The sequence below is a fragment of the Oncorhynchus nerka genome, linkage group LG4 (genome assembly GCF_034236695.1).
Source record: "Oncorhynchus nerka isolate Pitt River linkage group LG4, Oner_Uvic_2.0, whole genome shotgun sequence".
Taxonomy (NCBI): domain Eukaryota; kingdom Metazoa; phylum Chordata; class Actinopteri; order Salmoniformes; family Salmonidae; genus Oncorhynchus; species Oncorhynchus nerka.
The window spans coordinates 78296789-78320225 of record NC_088399.1 but is presented as its reverse complement, the minus strand read 5'-3'; the positions used below and the strand labels follow the sequence as shown (position 1 = coordinate 78320225).

The window sequence follows — 23437 nt, the reverse complement described above, 5'->3', positions numbered from 1 at the left end:
ATCAGACCAAAGGACATTTCTCCAAAATGTATGATGTTTGTCCCCATGTGCAGTTGCAAACCGTAGTCTGGCTTTATTATGGCGGTTTTGGAGCAGTGGCTTCTTCCTTGCTTAGCGGCCTTTCCGGTTATGTCAATATAGAACTCGTTTTACTGTGGATATAGATACTTTTGTTCCGGTTTCCTCCAGCATCTTCACAAAGTCCTTTGCTGTTGTTCTGGGATTGATTTGCACTTTTCACACCAAAGTACGTTCATCTCTAGGAGACAGAAAACGTCTCCTTCCTGAGTGGTATGATGGCTGCGTGGTCCCATGGTGTTTATACTTGCGTAATATTCTTTGTACAGATGAACGTGGTACCTTCAGGCATTTGGAAATTGCTCCCAAGGACGAACCAGACTTGTGGAGGTCTACAATTTTTTCTCTGAGGTCTTGGCTGATTTCTTTTGATTTTCCCATGATGTCAAGCAAAGAGGCACTGAGTTTGAGGGTAGGCCTTGACATACATCCACAAGAACACCTCCAACTGACTCAAATGATGTCAATTAGCCTATCAGAAGCTTCTAAAGTCATGACAATTTTCTGGAATTGTTCAAGCTGTTTAAAGGCAGTCATCTTGCACAAAGTAAAATGTCCTAACCGACTTGCCAAAACTATAGTTTGTTAACAAGAAATGTGTGGCTTGGTTGAACAACGAGTTGTAATGACCTAAGTGTATGTAAACTTCCCACTTCAACTGTATATGGGGGATACAACCTTCCCAGCTCTGCAGATTTATCTGCGAAGAGGCAGAGTCATTAGATCATTTATTTTCGGTCACAGGTCCAGGAATGGCTTTAGAATTGCAACATTTACCTGGAGCTAATGCTGCAGATAGCAATACTGGGTGATTTGAAAAGTCATAGTCAAATCGATCAAAAAATATACTTTTAGCAAAAATGCTAATTTTAATTTACAATCTGTAGAACTATGAGAATAGAAAGGTTCAGAACTTTTGTGAAGCATCACAGCACAGTTGAAAAATATATGTCAAATAGAAATCCAATATGGATGGTGTTAAGAGATAAGAATGTTTGAATGGAGCTGAAGGGTGGGACTAATAACACAATAAATGTAAAACATGCGGGTCTGTAAAATGTATACAGCTCAAGACATTTAGTGAAATAGTACAGTTAAAAATATATGGCAAATAGAAATGAAACAGAAACAGATGGGAGAGGTGGAGGTTAGACAAGGCCTGGACTAACATTTTGGATAGATATCTATATCCCCAAAAATATATGGCAAATAGAAATGAAACAGAAACAGATGGGAGAGGGAGGTTAGACAAGGCCTGGACTAACATTTTGGATAGATATCTATATCCCCAAAAATATATGGCAAATAGAAATTAAACAGAAACAGATGGGAGAGGGAGGTTAGACAAGGCCTGGACTAACATTTTGGATAGATATATATATCCCCAAAAATATATGGGGGATTGGAAATGATCCAGACAATTACATTGATGGAAGCTACAATCTATCCATCTTCAATATTAAAGCTGATCTACCCCCTGAAATTATAATCTTTAGTAATCCTCACAACCATTCTAGATGTAACTGAATACATTATCCAGGTATTTATGTTGTCATGGCGATAAATTATTAATACAGACACTTCTAGAACAGACGTTGTCAAGGGGACCAAAAAATGCTGACAGATGTAACCTTTAGTCCCTTCCCACTGACTTATTTACGGCCCTTATATGTGTGTGTGTGTGTGTGTGTGTGTGTGTGTGTGCTACAATATAAATCCACAGTAAGTTGATCCCAGCCCAACATACAAACAGCACAGCTGGGGGTTTGGCAACTCAAGCGCCACCTGCTCAAGGCTTTATATTGTATACTGACTGGCCTGAATGCCATAATGCATGTCAACCCTCACACCTACTAAACTCACCACATTTAATTCAACTGCCAATTTGCATATAAATTCCAATGCATGGCGATGTAATTCCCAGCACAACACCATCACAGGTAGTCGCTCTCTCTCATGGTCTTCAGGTTCCGTTGTGGAGTGTTGGAATGATTCTACAATGAAAACAGTTCCATTGTTCCTGAATGAAATACGGTTTTATGATTCATTGGCGGTTTTCTGGCAGACGAGATCGTTCTTCTTGACCAAAACCAACTATCAGATTACTACATATATTAAAGCTTTGTTTTATTGTGTAGCCTGGTGGTTGAAGGGAGAACCAGGACAGGTATGACAACACCCATGAAAGAGGGGAAAACAAGTGAGAAATTGAATAGATTGTACATCAAAAAGTTGTCTTCTCAGTGCATACAGTCAGCTGCTTACAATCAACTGCTTACTAGTTGTTATTTTGCCTGCTAATTTCTCTAAAATATGAATATGTCCGTAGTGCATATGAGTAGCATGGTAAGTGTGCTGCCTGCTAGCTAGCTGTTGAAACATAACATACAGCAGTAGCTGAAGAAGAGTCTGTCAATCAGCACGCACGCGCTCTCTGTCAATCAGCACGCACACACACCTAATAAAAGGGGGAACATTCATTATGTGGGACGACTGGCATTATGTTGCTGTAGTTCTAGCAGAATGTTACTGCCAGAGCCAATCAGATACGGCGTATAGAATATTTCAATCATTGCTCAGTAAAGTTTGAGAAAGTCAGACGGACTTGAGAAAGTCAGAACCTCTCCATGTCCAATCAGATAAGAGGGTAGTGGCGCAGGCCAGGGCTGGACTAGTGAAGAGACTATTTTTCTCTCCCTCTGGGAAGTTAGCTAGTGAACTGGGGCTGGCTGTAAGACTTCCACCCTGGCAGTACTCGGGTGCTCTGCTGAAAGGAGAGGAGCGCCTTCCTTTCAGATGGCAATAACACGGTCAACCATCATCCACTCTCTGGAGCAAATTGTTTTTTTTTTGGCAAAAGCTAGCCCGAGTGGCCGTGCTCTGCTGCTGAGAAACCATATTGTTCCGATGCTACATTGAGCCGCCTGCCCACCACACAAACACAACCTCCCTCCCTCCCTCTCCATTTCAACATTAATCCACCCAACCCCCTTTGCAGTTTGCTGCAAAACTGCATCAGTGCCAGAAGAAGAGAAAGAAATGAAATACTGTAGTAAAAAACAACGAAGGGGAGATTAACAAAAAGAAAAGTCACTTCATCAAAACAGACGATAATGCGATAGTCCCTTAAGTCTGTCTTTTTTCAGGAGGAAAGAAGAGTTTTGGCCGTTGTCCCTGGCTGAGAGCTGGCTATGCTACAGCGCTGGGCCTGTAGTGTGGATGGAACACATGGCTGCTGGTGAAACACTCAGAACACAATGCAGTACCATTCCAGAACACACACACACACACACACACACACACACACACACACACACACACACCACAGAGAGAGAAGAAACAGATTGGTTTGGACTTAGAAACAAGTGATTTGAAGTTAGGCCGATACACTCATCGAAACATTAATCTTTTACTACTAGCCTACATGTTCATGTTCAGCGCATGCCAGCATTTAGCAAAATTCCAAAAGGGTTATTTTACTGATGTATATTCATCAGGCGTTCAATAACAAAACATTTGTCGAACTAAAAAGTCAAAGCCGGTTGTGAGCAGAAAAACTGCAGGTTATTTTGAGAAACTTCTGTGAAAAAACTGGTCCTTCATGCAAATCATTTGTCTTGCATTATTGAGAACTAAAGATCTCGGTCAAGGTCAGACCTGGGTTCAAATACCTCATCTGTAATTAATTAAGCTTGCATGTTGCAATGGAACCAATAGAAGTCACAAAACTGCAAAGTCAGTCCATTTTGCCTCCAGGCAGACTCGAGCAAATACCAAAAATATATGGAAGATTTCAAATAGTATTTGAACCCAAGTCAGGAGGCCAGGCCTTGAACCTGAAGATCACTGGCTGACTGCTGTTTCAATAATATGCAGTCACTCTTCTTTTCACCCCAGACTATACTCCACTTCCCCTGTTAGCAATTCGTCTCCAGAAGGCTATTTGTCAAATTTAGAGTTTCGATCAGTTTCCACCAGTCCTTTCCCCAGCTCGCGTTACAATTGGCCGTTTCCTGAAATAGGGAAAACATAAGGCCCTTAAAAGAATAGCAAGAATAAACAACTGCTAAAAAAAACATCCACATAGAAAGAAAAAGTACCTCCCGAGTGTCGCAGCGGTCTAAGGCGTCACTACAGACCTGGGTTCGATCCAGGGCACAATTGGCCCAGGTTAGGGGAGGGTTTGGCTGGCCGAGATGTACTTGTCCCATCGCGCTCTCGCGGCTCCTGTGGCGGGCCGGGTGCATGCATGCTGACACGGTTGCCAGTTGGACAGTGTTTCCACCGACACATTGATGGGGCTAATCAGCCGTACCAGTGAATGTCCAGGAGGTGAGCTTCTCGCCTCTACCTCGTGTTGAGATTTCAGAGTACAAACCACTTTGGGCATGAGCTGCAGTTCAACGCCTTTCTGGTCTGATATGTTCATTCTTAACCCATCGTTTTATACAGTTCATTCAAAAGGGGCGGTTCACCAGGCTGATACTTTCTCTGACCTCACTCAGGGAGCAGTGACTACTTCCTTGTACAAAAAGTTAGACAAACAATTTCCTCTTATAGTTTCTAAGATGACATCCTCTCTTAACAAAAACACATTTCATACACAACTGAGAGGATGGAAACTTCGTACATGCAGTGTGTCTACTTTAAGTTAATGTATTTTCCTTTATAACATCACAAAAAAGAATGGAAATGACATTATTGTTCTTTAGATCGCCTCTGACCATGCAACATGTGAAGTGTTGATCCTATGTTTCATGAGCTGAAATAAAAGATTCCAGAAAAAAAAGTTGTGTTAGAAATATTGTTCCAGTATTCGCTTTAGAGCGTGTTAAGAGTTTCGGCGGAAAAATGTCTGTGTAGACAAAGGCACATTCCTGTGTGAACATTGGAGGGATGTGATTTACAACAGGGTGTGAGCGGTCAACCCCCCACCAGCTCCCTTCTCCCTCCTCTGCGGGTGAGGGGGTCTGGCCAAAGTCATCCACTGCAAAGCTGATCCGACCCATCTGGATCCTCGAGGGACAGTCATGACAATGCCAATTGCACACTCCCTCAAATCTTGAGATATCTGTGAGATATCTGTGGCATTATGTTGTGTGATAAAACTGCACATTTTAGAGTGGCCTTTTGTCCCCAGCACAAGGTGCACCTGTGTAATGATCATACTGTTTAATCAGCTTCTTGATATACCACACCTGTCAGGCATATGGATTATCTAGGAAAATGAGAAAAGCTCACTCACAGCAATGTAAACAAATTTGTGCACATTTTAGAGAAACACTTTTTTCTGGGATACTTTATTTCAGCTCATGAAACATAGGATCAACACTTTACATGTTGCATTTATATTTCCGTTCAGTGTACATTCAGAGCCTTTGGGGGAAGAGAGTAATACAGAATTTGATTTGAAGCATACCTAAATATAAACAAGAACTGAAAGCTAAATCCTCCTTTGTGAGCAGTTCCACATTTTAAGATGTGAGACACAGCAGTTTTAATGAAACATCTCATATATAACTATCTCGGGGCACTGGTTGCAGTCAGGAGGGAAAATAGGTCAATCATCATATAGTAGACTTACTAGAGCATTGATTTTAGGAGTGAGATGTGAGATTGGACAGAAGACTTGTGGTGTAATGGTGTAAATGATTTGCAAAGCTATTCGATATAATAATGAGACGTCCAGTGAGGCTCAGTTGGTAGAGCACGGAGTAGCAGCGCCAGGGTTGTGGGGTTGATTCTCACAAGGGACCCGTATGAAAAAGTATGAACATTTATGCGCTCACTGTAAGTTGCTCTACATAAGAACGTCTGCTAAATGACTCCAAGCATTTAGATGTACAGAATAGCTGTATGTGTGTAAATGAAAAAGGTACCCAGACTGTCAGAGCCCGTTGGGCGTAGTAAACATAACCAACCCCATACATGTTTTTCTGTCCTTTACACTTATTTAACCCCCAGATAGTGTCTCCACTACAGTACTCACACATAAGTCTTTACTCCACTGAGGTTAACATCTTATGTGGGTTACTGTGGACAGGAGCACCAGCAGCAAACATTGCGTCAGTTCCCTTGTAAATCACAACTTTGAAAGAAACGCAATTAAAAGCCTCAAGGTCATATTCCTCTAGAGAGTTGATTCTAAAAAAAAATCCTCAGGCAATCTCTCCCCCTCTTTCACTCGTTCCATCTCTCTCGGTCCCCCTCTCGCAATCTTGCTCCCGCCTTCTCTTTCTCTCTCCATTTCTTGCTCTCAGTCCCCCCTCCATCCTTCCCTCTAGTCTCCAATACAGGATAAACATTACTAACGGTTACTTTGTGGTGGTGGCAGAACCATTTATTCCCGCAGAAAGCATTCAGCGTTTGCAGCGGAAATTGGTCACAGGTGTGCAGCCGTGTGCAATGGATCTTAATCTGAAGGCAATAATGGTCCTGCGCTGAGGAGAGGTCACGGAGGGAGCCAGGCGAAAGGAACAGGGACTTGAAGCTGTTCCTACTGAAGCCCCAGTCAGAATGGTATCTCTCCACTCCACGTTCATTCATTTCAGTCTGAGAGGGATTAAGCTATTAGACAGAGAGCTGGAGACACTGTGGCCTAGCCAACACCCCAGTAAGAGGAGGAGACAATGTCTTCTTTTGAGTGATGAATTGAAATGTGCTTGGGATTGGGGGCAAAGTCACATTCTAGAATGCCCCTCACAAAGGAACGAGTTGGCTGCTGGACTTCAGGGTACCCAACTTGTAGAAAATAACATTAATATGAGAGAATTTAACCATTAAAGTTTCACAACAAACCTATCATATAATTTCATTTATAGACACTATCTGTTCCCATCTGAGACTGTTGAAACATAACACACCATGCACTGTGGGAAGAGGAGACCACAGCACAGAAGCCAACCAGGCTAGATCGGTTTACACGTTTAAAGCAAGTTGACATAGCCTAGAAAGCCAAATTACCCAAAACATTGTGTTCAATTACGACTAGAAGAGGCGCTTTTCCTTTCAGAGCCTTTTAGACTGTTCAAGGGCATTCTGGCTCTGAACTACAAGGGATGATTCTGCTCTCACCGTCGATCTACTGAACACTAAGGTTCTTATTTCAATTGTTACAAAAACCACCAATAACGTCATCAAATCTAAACAGTGTCAGGCCTAGTTATTTTTCGTTTAGGCTGCAGAATGATTTTCTAAAATTGGTAGGACTATGTTTCTCTTGTCCATAAAAATACTCAGATATCAGTTATATTAGCCTACCTTCTAAAAATAATTTTTAAAAACAACTTGCACAATTGGTGGCTGACTAAACACTTTTTTGCCCCACTGTATGTGATATATATACATTATATATATATATATATATATATATATATATATATTATTATTTTTTTTAATTTAATGTGCGCACACTAGATAATCTCCCTGATACAATATCCTGCTCTATACCATATCATTAGTTGGATATGGATTAATAGCTGTATGCACTCACATGGGAGAGGATTAATAGCTGTATGCACTCACATGGGAGAGGATTAACCAGCTGTATGCACTCACATGGGAGAGGATTAACCAGCTGTATGCACTCACATGGGAGAGGATTAACCAGCTGTATGCACTCACATGGGAGAGGATTAACCAGCTGTATGCACTCACATGGGAGAGGATTAACCAGCTGTATGCACTCACATGGGAGAGGATTAATAGCTGTATGCACTCACATGGGAGAGGATTAACCAGCTGTATGCACTCACATGGGAGAGGATTAACCAGCTGTATGCACTCACATGGGAGAGGATTAACCAGCTGTATGCACTCACATGGGAGAGGATTAACCAGCTGTATGCACTCACATGGGAGAGGATTAACCAGCTGTATGCACTCACATGGGAGAGGATTAACCAGCTGTATGCACTCACATGGGAGAGGATTAACCAGCTGTATGCACTCACATGGGAGAGGATTAACCAGCTGTATGCACTCACATGGGAGAGGATTAACCAGCTGTATGCACTCACATGGGAGAGGATTAACCAGCTGTATGCACTCACATGGGAGAGGATTAATAGCTGTATGCACTCACATGGGAGAGGATTAACCAGCTGTATGCACTCACATGGGAGAGGATTAACCAGCTGTATGCACTCACATGGGAGAGGATTAACCAGCTGAAGAGACACACAGGTATCGAAATGATCAATAAGCTATCCAGTGATGCCAACAGAAATATCTATTTTAAAATCACTGTTCTTTTGCAAAAGGGCAATTATCAAAAATTCCTTGGCTCATCCATAAAATAAATTCAATCTGAACAGAGATATAGACAAGTACTTTAAGAGCCAAATCAATAGTTCAACAAATAATACTAAATCAATGAGTTGAAAAACAGCTGGATGGATCTGCATGGTGTGTGCGTGCGTATGTTGGTTTTTATTGTACTTTTACAACGGCTTCCAAATCGATTTCCGCCATCTACCGTCTAATAGAGAAATAATGCCTGGCGTATAACACCAGTATAGTTTACTACATAGTGTACTACATGAGTGTTTGCCATTTAATGGTAAAAGTGTGTCTTTCTTTTATTAGACTACATTTCACAGCCAAGAAGACACTCATTCACTTTTAATTGCTCTGGAGTTGGGAGCTTGGAAAAAGCAGTTTGTTGACCACATAGAAACAATAACCGCATACGGAGCTAAAACCTCCACTATAGGATCTGTCCCAAATGGTACCCTACTCCCAATATAAAGCCCTATGGGCCCTGGTCAAAACTAGTACACTAGGGAATAGGGTGCCATTTGGGATGCACAGTTTTATTTATAAAGTGCCTCTCAGTGTGTGTATGTGTGCCAGTAAAGGCAGATAGATACCTGTAGATTGTTTATACTGTCGAGATGTATATTTTTTTCTAGGAGTGGGTCTCGCTGGGTACTTCCATATATGTGAGTGATTACTGTTGTTATGCAGAATTTAATGCCTATTCTGAACATATCTGTGGTTGGTAACTCACCTCTCAGGGATCAATGCCTTTATAATCTAAATCTGTTGTTGGTCTGCAGAGATGAATATTATTAGTGTGTGTGTGTTCTGAACTAATGACCTATGGATACAGGTTGTGCCAACATCCCACTATTTTAAACTGGGACAGAGCCCTCGCTCTGTCTCACTAACCCCTTTTTGTCTGCTCATAAAAGGAGTAATAATGGCCCAGTGCACTACTTTAAAAATATATAAATTGTATTGTGATTTATCAGGGTTGCTGCAGCACCCTCAGCACCAATAATTCTTGCGGCTATGGGACAGCTGTGATGGAAACAAGTCGTTACGGTACAATTCTCTAAATGCAGACAGATAATGTTCGTTCCACATGGTGGGATCTTTTTGTGTTGGTAAAATTATGTTGAAATGCCTTCATGCTCAAATACTGATATAATAATAACCATCAAATCGAAGTAAACGTGGAGTCACGCAATGATACACTACATCACCAAAATAATGTGGGCAGCTGCTCGAACATCTCATTCCAAAAATCACTGGCATGAATATGGAGTTGGTCACCCCTTTGCTGCTATAACAACCTCCACTTTTCTGGGAAGGCTTTCCACTAGATGTTGAACATTCCAGCGGGGACTTGCTTCCATTCAGCCACAAGAGCATTAGTGAGATGGGGCACTGATGTTGGGCGATTAGGCCTGGCTCACAGACGGTGTTCCAATTCATCCCAAAGGTGTTCGATGGGGTTGAGATCAAGGCTCTGTGCAGGCCAGTCAAGTTCTTCCACCCCCATCTAGACAAGCCCGAACCACGAAAAACAACCTCAGACCATTATTCCTTCTCCACCAAACTTTACAGTTTGCACTATACAGTCGGAACTACACAGCCGGGCAGGAAGTGTTCTCCTGGCATCCGCCAAACCCGGATTCGTCCGTCAGACTGCCAGATGGTGAACCGTGATTCATCACTCTAAAGAACACATTTCCACTGCTCCAGAGTCCAATGGAGGTGAGCTTTTGGTGATCTTAGGCTTGCTGGGCAATGGAAACGCATTTCATGAAGCTCCCGATGAACAGTTCTTGTGCTGACATTGCATCCAGAGGCAGTTTGTAACTCAATGGTGAGTGTCGCAACTGAGGACAGATGATAATTTACGCACTACAGCACTCGGCGGTCCCGTTCTCTGACCTTGTATGGCCTCCCACTACGCGGCTGAGCCGTTGTTGCTCCTAGACATTTACAATTCACAACAGCACTTCCAGTTAATCAGGGCAACTCTAGCAGGGCAGAAATTTGACAAACTGACTTGTTGGAAAGGTGGCATCCAATGATAGTGGCATGTTGAAAGCCACTGAGCTCTTCAGTATGGCCATTCTACTGCCAGTGTTTGTCTATGGGGATTGCATGGCTGTGTGCTCGATTTGATACACCTGTCAGCAACGGGTGTGGCTGAAATAGCCAAATCCACTAAATTGAAGGGGCGTCCACATACTTTTGTGTATATACGCACACAACCAGTTAAACGTGTTAGAACACCTACCCATTGAAGGGTTTTTCTTTATTTTTACTATTTTCTACAGTGAAATAACACATATGGAATCATGTAGGAACCAAAAGTGTTAAATCAAAATATATTTTATATTTGAGATTCTTCAAATAGCCACCCTTTGCCTTGACAGCTTTGCACAATCTTGGCATTCTCTCAACCAGCTTCATGACGCAGTCACCTGGAATGCATTTCAATTAACAGGTGTGCCTTAAGTACATTTGTGGAATTTATTTCCTTCTTAATGCGTTTGCGCCAATCAGTTGTGTTGTGACAAGGTAGGGGGGTACACAGAAGGCAGCACTATTTGGTTAAAGACCAAGTCCATATTATGGCAAGAACAGCTCAAATAAGCAAAGAGAAAACAACAGTCTATTACTTTAGACATGAAGGTCAGTCAATACGGAACATTTCAATAACTTTTTCTTCAAGTGCAGTCGCAAAAACCATCAAGCGCCATGATGATACTGGTACTCAGGAGGACCGCCGCAGAGGATACGTTCATTAGAGTTACCTCCGCCGCAGAGGATACGTTCATTAGAGTTACCTCCGCCGCAGAGGATACGTTCATTAGAGTTACCTCCGCCGCAGAGGATACGTTCATTAGAGTTACCTCCGCCGCAGAGGATACGTTCATTAGAGTTACCTCCGCCGCAGAGGATACGTTCATTAGAGTTACCTCCGCCGCAGAGGATACGTTCATTAGAGTTACCTCCGCCGCAGAGGATACGTTCATTAGAGTTACCTCCGCCGCAGAGGATACGTTCATTAGAGTTACCTCCGCTCGCAGAGGATACGTTCATTAGAGTTACCTCCGCCGCAGAGGATACGTTCATTAGAGTTACCTCCGCCGCAGAGGATACGTTCATTAGAGTTACCTCCGCCGCAGAGGATACGTTCATTAGAGTTACCTCCGCCGCAGAGGATACGTTCATTAGAGTTACCTCCGCCGCAGAGGATACGTTCATTAGAGTTACCTCCGCCGCAGAGGATACGTTCATTAGAGTTACCTCCGCCGCAGAGGATACGTTCATTAGAGTTACCTCCGCTGCAGAGGATACATTCATTAGAGTTACCTCTGCCGCAGAGGATACGTTCATTAGAGTTACCTCCGCCGCAGAGGATACGTTCATTAGAGTTACCTCCGCCGCAGAGGATACGTTCATTAGAGTTACCTCTGCCGCAGAGGATACATTCATTAGAGTTACCTCTGCTGCAGAGGATACGTTCATTAGAGTTACCTCTGCCGCAGAGGATACGTTCATTAGAGTTACCTCTGCCGCAGAGGATACGTTCATTAGAGTTACCTCCGCCGCAGAGGATACGTTCATTAGAGTTACCTCCGCCGCAGAGGATACGTTCATTAGAGTTACCTCCGCTGCAGAGGATACATTCATTAGAGTTACCTCCGCTGCAGAGGATACATTCATTAGAGTTAGCAGCCTCAGAAATTGGAGCCCAAATAAAATGCTTCAGACAGTTCCAGTAACAGACATCTCAACATCAACTGTTCAGAGGAGGCTGTGTGAATTAGACCTTATGGTCGAATTGCTGCAAAGAAACCAATAAAGGACACCAATAAGAAGAGACTTGCTTGGGCCAAGAAACACGAGCAATGGACATTAGACTGGTGGAAATGTGTCCTTTGGTCTGTAGTTCAAATTGGAGATTTTGGTTCCAACCGCCGTGTCTTTGAGATGCAGTGTGGGTGAACGGATTATCTCTGCATGTGTATTTCCCACCGTAAAGCATGGAGGAGGTGTTATGGTGTTGGGGTACTTTGCTGGTGACACTGATTTATTTAGAATTCAGGGCATTCTGTAGTGATACGCCATCCCATCTGGTTTGGGCTTAGTGGGACTATCATTTATTTTTCAACAGGACAATGACCCAACACACCTCCACGCTGTGTAAGGGCTATTTTACCAAGAAGGAGAGTGAGGAAGGGCTGCATCAGATGACCTGGCCTCCACTATCACCCAAACCTCAACCCAATTGAGATGGTTTGGGATGAGTTGGACTGCAGAGTGAAGGAAAAACAGCCAACAAGTGCTCAGCATATGTGGGAACTCCTTCAAGAATGTTGGAAAAGTATTTCAGGTGAAGCTGATTGAGCAAATGCCAAGTGTGGGCAAAGCTGTCATCAAGGCAAAGGGTGGCTATTTGAAGAATCTCAAATATAAAATACATTTTGATTTGTTTAACACTATTTTGGTTACTACATGATTCCATGTGTGTTATTTCATAGTGTTGATGTCTTCATTATTCTACAATGTAGAAAATTGTAAAAGAAAGAAAGAAAGAAAAAACATTGAATGAGTAGGTGTTCTGAAACCTTTGACAGGTAGTGTACAGTGCATGTTGTGTGGTCCTCCCATTACGACCCGGGAAGCCATGCAGTTGATTAGGCAACAGATTCAATAAATTAGGATGAACTTCACAGGGAGATGAGCTTGATGCAGATTTTCCAAAAATATTGAGGGTCTTATTCTGGTGACATGATGATCGATGCTTGACTGCTGTTTGACAAATAAAACTATTCTGGCTCTTCTCCATAATAATCTCATCATGTAGACTAGCCTACCTGCACTGTATCTGCAAAGCTGTTGGCTAGAGTGCAGATGTCAAGACCAGAGCACATTGTCTATTTAATGCAACAGTTTTTGTGACAAAACTAGCGGTAGAGTCGAAAATACGATGGAAACACATTCAACTTTAATTTGGTACATGAGAACATTTTGTGTGCAGTACGTCATCACGCACGGACTTATCTGCAACAAGTCTGTTTGGTAGAAACAGACGACTGGTGGAAAAATGTGCAGATTTTCTTTATTATGAATCTATTTGATTGTAGTATATTTATTGAATCACAGCAGTGTAATGCCTACATGGTCATATATATTAAAGCCATATGCAAACCTCTTGGTTCCTGTTAAAGCACTTTAAAGGCGACGGATCATATAGTTTAACAGATCAGATTTGAATTTCAGTCCATCGTCATCGATCCATTGTACCACACCGAAGTACACTGAGTCTACAAAACATTAAGAACACCTGCTCTTTCCATGACGGACTGATCCAGTGAATCTAGGTAAAAGCTATGATCCCTAAATGATGTCACTGTTGAATCCACTTCAATCAGTGTAGATGAAGGGGAGGAGACAGGTTAAAGAAGGATTTGTAAGCCTTGAGACATGGATTGTGTATGTGTGCCATTCAGAGGGTGAATGGGCAAGACAAAATATTTAAGTGCCTTTGAACGGGGTATGGTAGCACTGGTTTGAGTGTCAAAAACTGCAAAGCTGCTGGGTTTCTCAGGCTCAACAGTTTCGCGTGTGTATCACGAATGGTCCACCACCCAACGGACATCCAGCCAACTTGACAACTGTGGGAAGCATTGGAGTCAACATGGGTCAGCATCCCTGTGGAACGCTTTTTACAACGTGTACATCTATGCCCCGAATTGAGGCTGTTCTGAGGGTAAAAGGGGGGGGTGCACGTCTATATAAGGAAGTGTTCTTAATGTTTTGTCCACTCAGTGTATATCACATACATGTAGCACAAAGAAACTCTAACCAAAAACTCCTGCAATCAAACACCAATCCCATAACACACCACACACACACACACACACACACCTATGTGAAATGGCTAGCGATGTAGCAGTTGTGGCGCAATGATTGAAAAGTGTTGACGGGTTCAGAGGGTCCCTGGTTCGAGCTCAGTAAGGAAGACACGGAAGCAATACTTTAACACACACAGCCCATCGGCCCACCCACCCAATAACACACATACACACTGTCTGTCTTACCTGGCATGGGGCACATCGATGCTGGATGACACCACCTTACGTTTCTGGTCCAGCAGGGAGACAGAGCGGGTGTGGTCCCTCTCAGGACCCTCCAAGGTGCGCCCTGTCCTCCTGCCATCCACTGCCCTCTCCCCCTCCACCGCATCTGGGCTCAGAGAGTTGGCCTCCCCGTTCTGGCCCTGGTGTGGAGTCCCGTCCCCCCGGCCGTTACTGGAGCTCTGCTGCAGAGGAGAACAGATATGACTGGATCAATACAGAAGAGTAAAGACTGGGACTCTGGGAGGCAAAAACCTAAGAGGATTTGTATGTGGAAATAAAGTAAAGATGCGAAATCTCACTACATATTTGCCTTCCAGTCTCTCCTTTGTCATTCTAGCAAATACTCACATGCACAGACAGTTTGCTAGTGCTGCTAGCGTTGAGAGAACACCAACAGGATGTATGCTACCAGTGGAGGGTGTTTGACTTTCAAATATGTCAAAGTCCGGACTGGACTCTCTTTGTTTGTGTGAGAAAGCCCCTGAAGGTGGCTGCTCTTGTTGCTGCAGTGCCCCGGTGGTGATAACAGCCATTCCCTTTTGCACAAGCAAGCATCTCCCCTGACATTCTGTAAACCACTACCCCGTGGAAACAATCATGTGAGGCGAAGCAGCACACACACAAAATAACTCTGGACGGCAACAGATTGCGTGTGTGTAGCATGCCGTGCACACTTGTTTTTGGGCACACCTTAAATAAAGACGTCAACCATCCAGACATGCACGGTGAACACACACATCATCGGAAAGGGCAGGGAGAGAGAGAGAGATACACATGGCTAACTGCACCAGCAGAGCGTTGAAGGACGATATGCCCATACAGATTTCCAGTGGGATGGAGATCCTCATCTCCAAAACACACAAACACGATCAGTTCTCAACTGAAGAGAAAACTACAGGGAACACCCAGTCAGTCGATCACACACAGTTTTGAACAGTTGGCTTAGATTAATGAGGTAAAATATGGATTATCATCTATAAAAACCTGTCTGAGCAAACATTTAACAAGCGAGAAAGCCTTTCTGAAAACAGGACTTGAGTGAAACAACAAGATGGATTATCTGAACTAAGAGAAAGATTAACTGTTACCTAGACCCGTTATTTGACTATAACCAAAACAATCTCCATCGCTTCCTTTTACAGCCCTATGAATTATGATATTTCATGCATGGCAGGAAATTGCAGAGCTAGCCAAATCGACCATAAAATGTAAGTTGAGTTGCACGTTTCATACGAGTTTTCAATGTGGGGTAACTGTCTTGCAGCTCCTAAATTCAGGAGATTAATAATGTAAGTTTAACAAGCTACCATGCTGTACACACCACACACACACACAAAATTAATGTTCTTGCTTTAGGCATGAGGTTTTTCACCTCTATTAGGCCAAAGGTAAAGAAGTTTTCATGCATCATAAATTGACAATCGCTCAGGAGTCATGGAATACTTGGTTTCATCCTAATGGTATTTGTGTTCAACTCATGTGATGCATTGTTCAAAGATTAGGTTATATATTATCAAATGTATTCGGATAAAAAAATCATCATCAAACAGTGCTATTGAAGATTTTAATAATAATATTTCAAAAAGCTATATATTTGTAGAATGCAGGAGATTTACATGGAATACAGGTTATATGTACATAGAAGGATGTGAATTTACCTAATGGGGAGGGCTTCGCTCCAGGATAAAGAAAATAAATATTTTGCTTACATAGCCAGCCAGAGCGAGCATTCAATATTATTGTCGTAAAATAAGCATGCAATGTTATTACAGTTTAACTTCCATTGATATGTATGGCTACACAGTAGACTACACAGTAAACAAGAGGAGATCAGGAGCACGGTCATGAAGTAGTTGATTGGTTTAAAACACTCAATGTGTCAGGTGATGTAGCCTAGTTAGCCATGTTGATCTCAGTCTCTGAACCATCACATCACTGCAGCTTACAATAGCCAAATGCAACAGTCGGGATATTGATTAGTGCTCTCCATTCACCAACACAGCCCTCTGACGGCAGGATCCATGATCCTTCCCTCAAAGCAAGGGGAGGCCTTGCCTTGGCTACACTGCCTGGTGAATGATTTTGGCAGAGCACAAGCCAACCGAACCAGACTCTCTCTCTCCCATCTGATTACTCATCTATCCATCATGAAGGAATCTAAACATGGCCCCGTCGTATGACATGCAGGCAAATGGTGGCCAACCAACCAATGAGGAGCAATGTGCTGATGAACAAAGAGTCAGTCAGTTAGCTTCAGTTAGGATGTCTGATGTCAAATCAACTGAAAACAACACATGCCTTTGTCTGTGTGGGAGCCGCATAAAATGGCAGTCAGTCGGTCAATGCTATACCTCCTTCCTTTATAACAACAAGTGGCATTATCCCACCTCCCCTCCATCCCCTTTTCCCTCCATCCACTCCTTCTTCCTCTAAAGTGAATGGTGCTCATTTGACATTCTGGGCACCTTGCCAGAGCTCCAGATTCTTCTCCAAGCCGTGCCCTTCTCTCTCCAAGCCATGCTTTGTTACTACAGCTGCTACAGCAACTGCTTGCTAGGAGATGTGAACCTCTTCAGTTAAACATATCTCACACACGTTCCTCTCCCCCCGCCAGCCTCTCACCCCTTCCTCTCGTCCCGCCAGCCTCTCACCCCTTCCTCTTGTCCCGCCAGCCTCTCACCCCTTCCTCTTGTCCCGCCAGTCTCTCACCCCTTCCTCTCGTCCCGCCAGCCTCTCACCCCTTCCTCTTGTCCCGCCAGCCTCTCACCCTTCCTCTTGTCCCGCCAGCCTCTCCCCGCCAGTCTCTCACCCCCTTCCTCTTGTCCCGCCAGCCTCTCCCCCGCCAGCCTCTCACCCCTTCCTCTTGTCCCGCCAGCCTCTCCCCCGCCAGTCTCTCACCCCTTCCTCTTGTCCCGCCAGCCTCTCCCCCGCCAGTCTCTCACCCTTCCTCTTGTCCCGCCAGCCTCTCACCCCTTCCTCTTGTCCCGCCAGCCTCTCACCCCTTCCTCTTGTCCCGCCAGCCTCTCACCCGTTCCTCTCCCCCGCCAGCCTCTCCCCTTCCTCTTGTCCCGCCAGCCTCTCACCCGTTCCTCTCCCCTGCCAGCCTCTCACCCGTTCCTCTCTCCCCCGCCAGTCTCTCCCCCTTCCTCTTGTCCCGCCAGCCTCTCATTCGTTCCTCTCCCCTGCCAGCCTCTCACCCGTTCCTCTCCCCGCCAGTCTCTCACCCCTTCCTCTTGTCCCGCCAGCCTCTCACCCCTTCCTCTTGTCCCGCCAGCCTATCCCCCGCCAGCCTCTCACCCTTCCTCTCCCCCAGCCTCACCCCTTCTCACCCCTTCACCCCTTCCTCTTGTCCCGCCAGCCTCTCCCCCTTCCTCTTGTCCCGCCAGCCTCTCCCCTTTCCTCTTGTCCCGCCAGCCTCTCACCCGTTCCTCTTGTCCCGCCAGCCTCTCCCCCCTTCCTCTTGTCCCGCCAGCCTCTCCCCTTCCTCTTGTCCCGCCAGCCTCTCCCCCTTCCTCTTGTCCCGCCAGCCTCTCACCCGTTCCTCTCTCCCCGCCAGCCTCTCCCCCCTTCCTCTTGTCCCGCCAGCCTCTCACCCGTTCCTCTCCTCCCGCCAGCCTCTCCCCCCTACAGCCTCTGACCCCTACTCTCCTCCGTCCCCTGATTCTATCCATGTCTTGTCTTTCTACTTTTAGAAGATTGAGCGGTGCTGAGGGAAGCTACCATTCTGTTAGAGAACTATTACTTAAAAATTACAATCGGACTATAAATGGAATGGTTATTATGGCTTGTTTATCAAATGTGGTTGCTAGGAGGCGCTGGCTATGGCATCCTGCATTTCTGTCGTGCATTTATGCAAACGTACTACTTACATTTCTCTTTATGGAACTGTACTTGACCACTATTTGCATTCTGACTATGCATAACAGAATGGGTTTGTTTCTAAACATGGTTGTGTCCTATGAATACCCATGCTATGACATCTTGCATTTCTGTCGTGCCTTTATGAAGATGTTTACATTTGCTGTTTTGAAACTGTATCCATATGCCTGTTTTCCCATTCGAGTCACTGAACTATGACCCCATTGCTTGGATCAAACACCCAATACACCCAATTTATAGGCTACATTATCCAATACAGTCACATGCATTCCCCTCTCATCATAGGAGCGGTTTTTATAAGGGACCACCAAGCAGGCAGCCTCACCAGACCATCTTTGTTGTGAATCCATGCCACACCATCAAGCTGGAACTTTGAAAGGCAATGAGGTCACTCTCATAACAGGAAGGAATACATGTTGATATTTAGGAACACAATGTACCATCCAGTGTGGCATAATAATATGATATCTACTATTCTACGCTAGTTATTTAGCCTAAAGTCAATTGTTTTCTTCAGTAGCAGCAAGGACACAAGTGTGACATGAATGAAACAAATAGCTTAGCTAATGACTACATACTACTCCCTCCCCTACACAATAAAATAAATGCAACTACTGTTATTACATGAATTCTTACATTATAGTGACATATTCAATGCAATATGACGGGTTATTATGCATGAATTGCCAGTGTCATATGCGACTGATTCATTGTGTACAATCTGGGATGTTTTATTACATCAATGATCGGTCCAAAACGCTGCAGAGCGTGTTTTCGTCTGCCACCTACCCACTGGGTCAAATCTACAGTCAATGGGTCAGAAAAACACTGCGCAGATAGGGCCCTATCATAATCAAGCATTCAATGGGAACCCCTTTGTCCTGTATTTAATAAATATTTTGACAGTGCATTGTTATTATTCAATCTGTAGTTCTGCACTACAACATAAATCTCATGTGGATTATTCTGGGTGTGTAACTGTCTGCCTATCATTAATATAGCTTGTAATACCCGGTTGCAGCGGCGGGCAATGGATGCACGAAGCAGTTAAACGCTGCAAAACACCTCTGCACAACAACTGCAGGCTTCCCGGTCACACACACAAACAGACCTTCAAGCTGGATTTGAGCGGTCCTTTCGCCGTCGTTTGGTTGAAGCCCACGGCTATCTCGTCCTCGGAGAATTCTTTCAGGCTTCCGTCTTGCATTAGTACCGTGTAGACGTTACGCCGAGGTCCGGTTGAAACGTCTCTGTTTTCCTGCTTGACAGCCTGTACCAGTCCTGTCAACGGAGCCCCGTCCCCAGTCGGACTCGGCGCATACACCCGGCTCCCCAGGATTGAACGCTTCACCAAACGCCTCGTATGCATAGCGATCAATTTATAGCACCGAATTTAAAGCGGAATGTGGTCAATGTCTATCTATGGACGTCGAGTTAGAATTGATAAACACCGACATGAAAAACACAACACCGCAGCGGATAGACTACGTGCTCCATAAACCCTAACCAAATGTTAGAAAGCGGCAACATACTCTGCTGCTAGCATGGGTCAAAACGAACGATATTCGAAAGCACGAATATGTGTAGAAAAAGCTACATGCATGGATTAACAAATGCATAAAAACAAGCCATTCCCCGTGAAATAACCTCTTCAACAGACCGGTTACTGATATTTCTTCGTTCGACCTGTTTGTTTTCCTGACTGTTCCCTCTAAACTCGTAAGAGAGCACAAAAACACGGAAATGTATTTAAGGACCGACAATGACATTTGTACAGTACATTTTCATCCGAACAAAAGGGCTTCGCCAATACACAAACAAAGATATTAATTGTGATCTACATGAACAAATTATTTAAGTTTCACACACATATTTTACACCGGTTTGCCGTCTGACAGGGTGAAATTAACTCCGGATCCATATTCTAGATATTCCAGTCCGTAGCCGACTGCCAAGAGCCAGCGCCTCTACCGGCGGATTGCTGCCTGTTAACATGTGCGGTCTCGCGGTTGACTCGAGCTCCCATTGGTCGACCCAGCACACGCCTCCACTGGGCTACGCACATTTTTCTGTCAGTGAAGAGATTCGATTATCTGGCCCGGGTTACCCCAATTAATGAGTTTAAACCGGGTGAAAAGTGATTGCATTCGTTTTGGAACCGGGCTATCTCATGGGCGTGATCCAGATGCCCCTTCAAAACCCACGTAAAAGTCGCTCAAAACAAAGCTGACGTAGCCCAGGCTTGATTAAGCACGTGGAGTAATGAGTAGGAATCTGTTTTACCATGCAAAAATGATTGCTCTTGCTAAAAACACTTTATAAGCCCTCCCCGATGAAAACTATGTTAACAAAAATGTTAACATAATTCGTATGGAAAAGATATGTATGTTCCTGAATGATGCACCATGCTGCCTTGTTGACAACATGACCGAGCAGCGCAGATTAGGTTACTGTTCGATTTGAAAAAGGCGCTCCTCCCTCACCGCTTTTGTCTGTTCACGTCACGGGCCATATACCGGTGCACCGGGGTTCAGGTTAATAAAACTCCCTCAATTTCCCTCCAACATAAGGTAATGGGAGTTGGAGTGGATGCTCCATCAGACAGGAAGCGACGTTTCAAAATCTCTCCACAAAAAAATGAACCCAGGATTTTTTTTGTATAGATGTCAATGGAAGGGAGAGTGTCGAATTTGGTCATCAAAAATGGTAATTGCTCATTTTCTACGTGAGGTTATTTGATCTAATATACGTTTCGTAATGGTTAGGTGCGCCAAGAAGTTAAGAATACACTGATAAAAATGGACGCACGTGGCATTTCAGCAACTTAAAAAAATAGATATACCTTATAGAGGACTCCTCATGGATTTAACATATTTTTGACATTGGCATTGAGTGCTTCTATCAGTGGTCAACTGGGTCGGGATTCCCATAAATTGGGAGCAATTATCCAATGAAGAAAATGGACTACTTTAAAAAATAGAGATTTTAAAGCGTCACAGAAACAAAGATGAGTCCTCTATCTATCTCTATGGCATGTTGTTCAAACGCGTATCTGCCCAATCATTGGCTATAATGGTCCCACCTGATGTCGCCTGCCTTCCATCTTTAAGGACATGTATTTCCATTGTTACAGCGGTCAATCGAGTATTTTGTCTGTATAACACAAGTTTTGGCTCCATCCAAAACAATGACGCAACGATGGATAGAAGAGAAAACGAAATGGGAGGGGTAGGGGAGAGGATACAAATATGGGAATGTAGCGGAAAGAAACACTTATACCAGCCAGGCTCAGTAAGACTAGTTGAGAAGCCAGGGTTATTATGTATATTTCAAGCATAAAGCTTATAGTTTGAATCCAAATATAAGCCTACTATTATTATGTACACTTCTATTAGCCCACAAAGTTTTATTTTAGGAGCTATGAAGGCCATTTACCTAAAAGCATTGCTCCTGGATTTATAAGGCATCAAATATGTAATTTGATTATTACTATCAGAAAAATGGGTCAGAATCTCCAGATTCACAGTATAGGGCGAGATGATCATAGGCTTACCCAAGTGAGCTACACTGAACAATAATATAAAACGCAACACGTGAAGTGCTGGTCCCATTTTTATCCTCTCCCTTACTCCCTCCTAATTTCCTCTTCTCTCCATTGTTTCCTGAGCTGAAATTAAATATTCCAGAAATGTTCCTATGCACAAAAAGCTTTTTCTCTCAAATTTTATCCACAAATGTTTTTACATCCCTGTTATTGAACATTTGATCCATTGTCAAGATAATCCATCCACCTGACAGGTGTGGCATATCAAGAAGCTAATTTAACAGCATGACCATTACACAGGTGCACCTTGGGCTGGGGGAAATTAAAGACCACTCTAAAATGTGCAGTTTTGTCACAACATAATGCCACAGATGTCTCAAGTTTTGAGGGAGCGTGCAATTGGCATGCTGTATTTCTGATTGGCTGGGCCCTGCTCCCAGTGGGTGGGCCTATGCCCTCCCAGGCCCACCCATGGCTGCGCCCCAGCCCAGTCATGTGAAATCCATAGATTAGGGCCTAATCTATTTATTTCAATTGACTGATTTCCTTATATGAACTCTAACTAAGCAAAATCTTGTAAATTGTTACCTTAATATTTCTGTTCAGTATAAAACAATAATTGGTTGCACTTTATTTTAAGGCACTGTGTTAACTGGGTATGCTAAGTAGCCACCTACAGAGAATATCTGATAGTAGTAAAAATGGTGCCTGGTTCTTTTGGTAGTATTACACACTACTCAGCCCATACTCTACACAGACCGGTGCAGCATAAACCATTTGAGTTGCAGGAGGGTTATATGCAAGAATAGACCATTGCCGTATATGGATCTGTGCCATTTACTTTGAACTGGACTGTGTTTGCAGCATGAGCGGTCGTGAGTAGATGTGCTTGTTTTAGCAATATGGGAGTGATTGCTTCCTACAAGAGCACAAAACGTATACATTTCTAGACATATTTGAAAAGCGAGTCAAGTAAAGAGCTTTTGTCTTAAAGGGGCAGTGTTGTATTTTGAGACAGGCTTGAATAAGCTAAGTAGCCAATAAGCAGAGGGTAGCATACAGTAATTTGTCTGATTCTGTAATAATGGTATAGGAATAATAATGCTATTTATTTTGTAAAGTGGTTTCTTGCATCAAACAACATTTTCAGTCACGTCCTTGTCTGAAGGACAAGTGGATAAACAGGTTCACGTCAAGCCCTGTATGCTTTTTTTCCAAGTCTCATGGAATGTAGGCCTATGTCTGTAGGCTGAATGATATAACAGTTATTTGCATGTTAAAATGTTATGGGATGGATGTTCTCCATTGTTTTTGATGGTATGCCACTCTGGTAAGCCTACATTATGATCCAATAGCCACAGTAGCCTACATTGCCACTGTTAAAACTAACTTAAAGCGTGACCACTGCCTGTGTTCACAGTAAACGCGCTGGAAGTTGCACAGAATTTTCACAACTTTCAAGTTTCACTCAGCAGACATGAAATTAGCTCAGTGCTGAAACATTGGAGTAGACCTACTGTGAAATTAGTGCTACCTAATATTTATT

General features: G+C 43.6%; 1 protein-coding gene across 1 annotated transcript in view; it reads right to left on the bottom strand.

Moving 5' to 3' along the window:
• The window catches only part of LOC115128644 (zinc finger protein 704), a 96928-nt gene extending 76715 nt beyond the window's left edge, over positions 1-20213 (bottom strand). The window contains 2 exon segments of the mRNA XM_029658691.2: positions 14430-14650; positions 19459-20213. Of these exon segments, the coding sequence (XP_029514551.2) occupies positions 14430-14650; positions 19459-19716 (479 nt within the window). The 5' untranslated portion in view covers positions 19717-20213.
• Positions 20214-23437: the final 3224 nt, after the last annotated feature.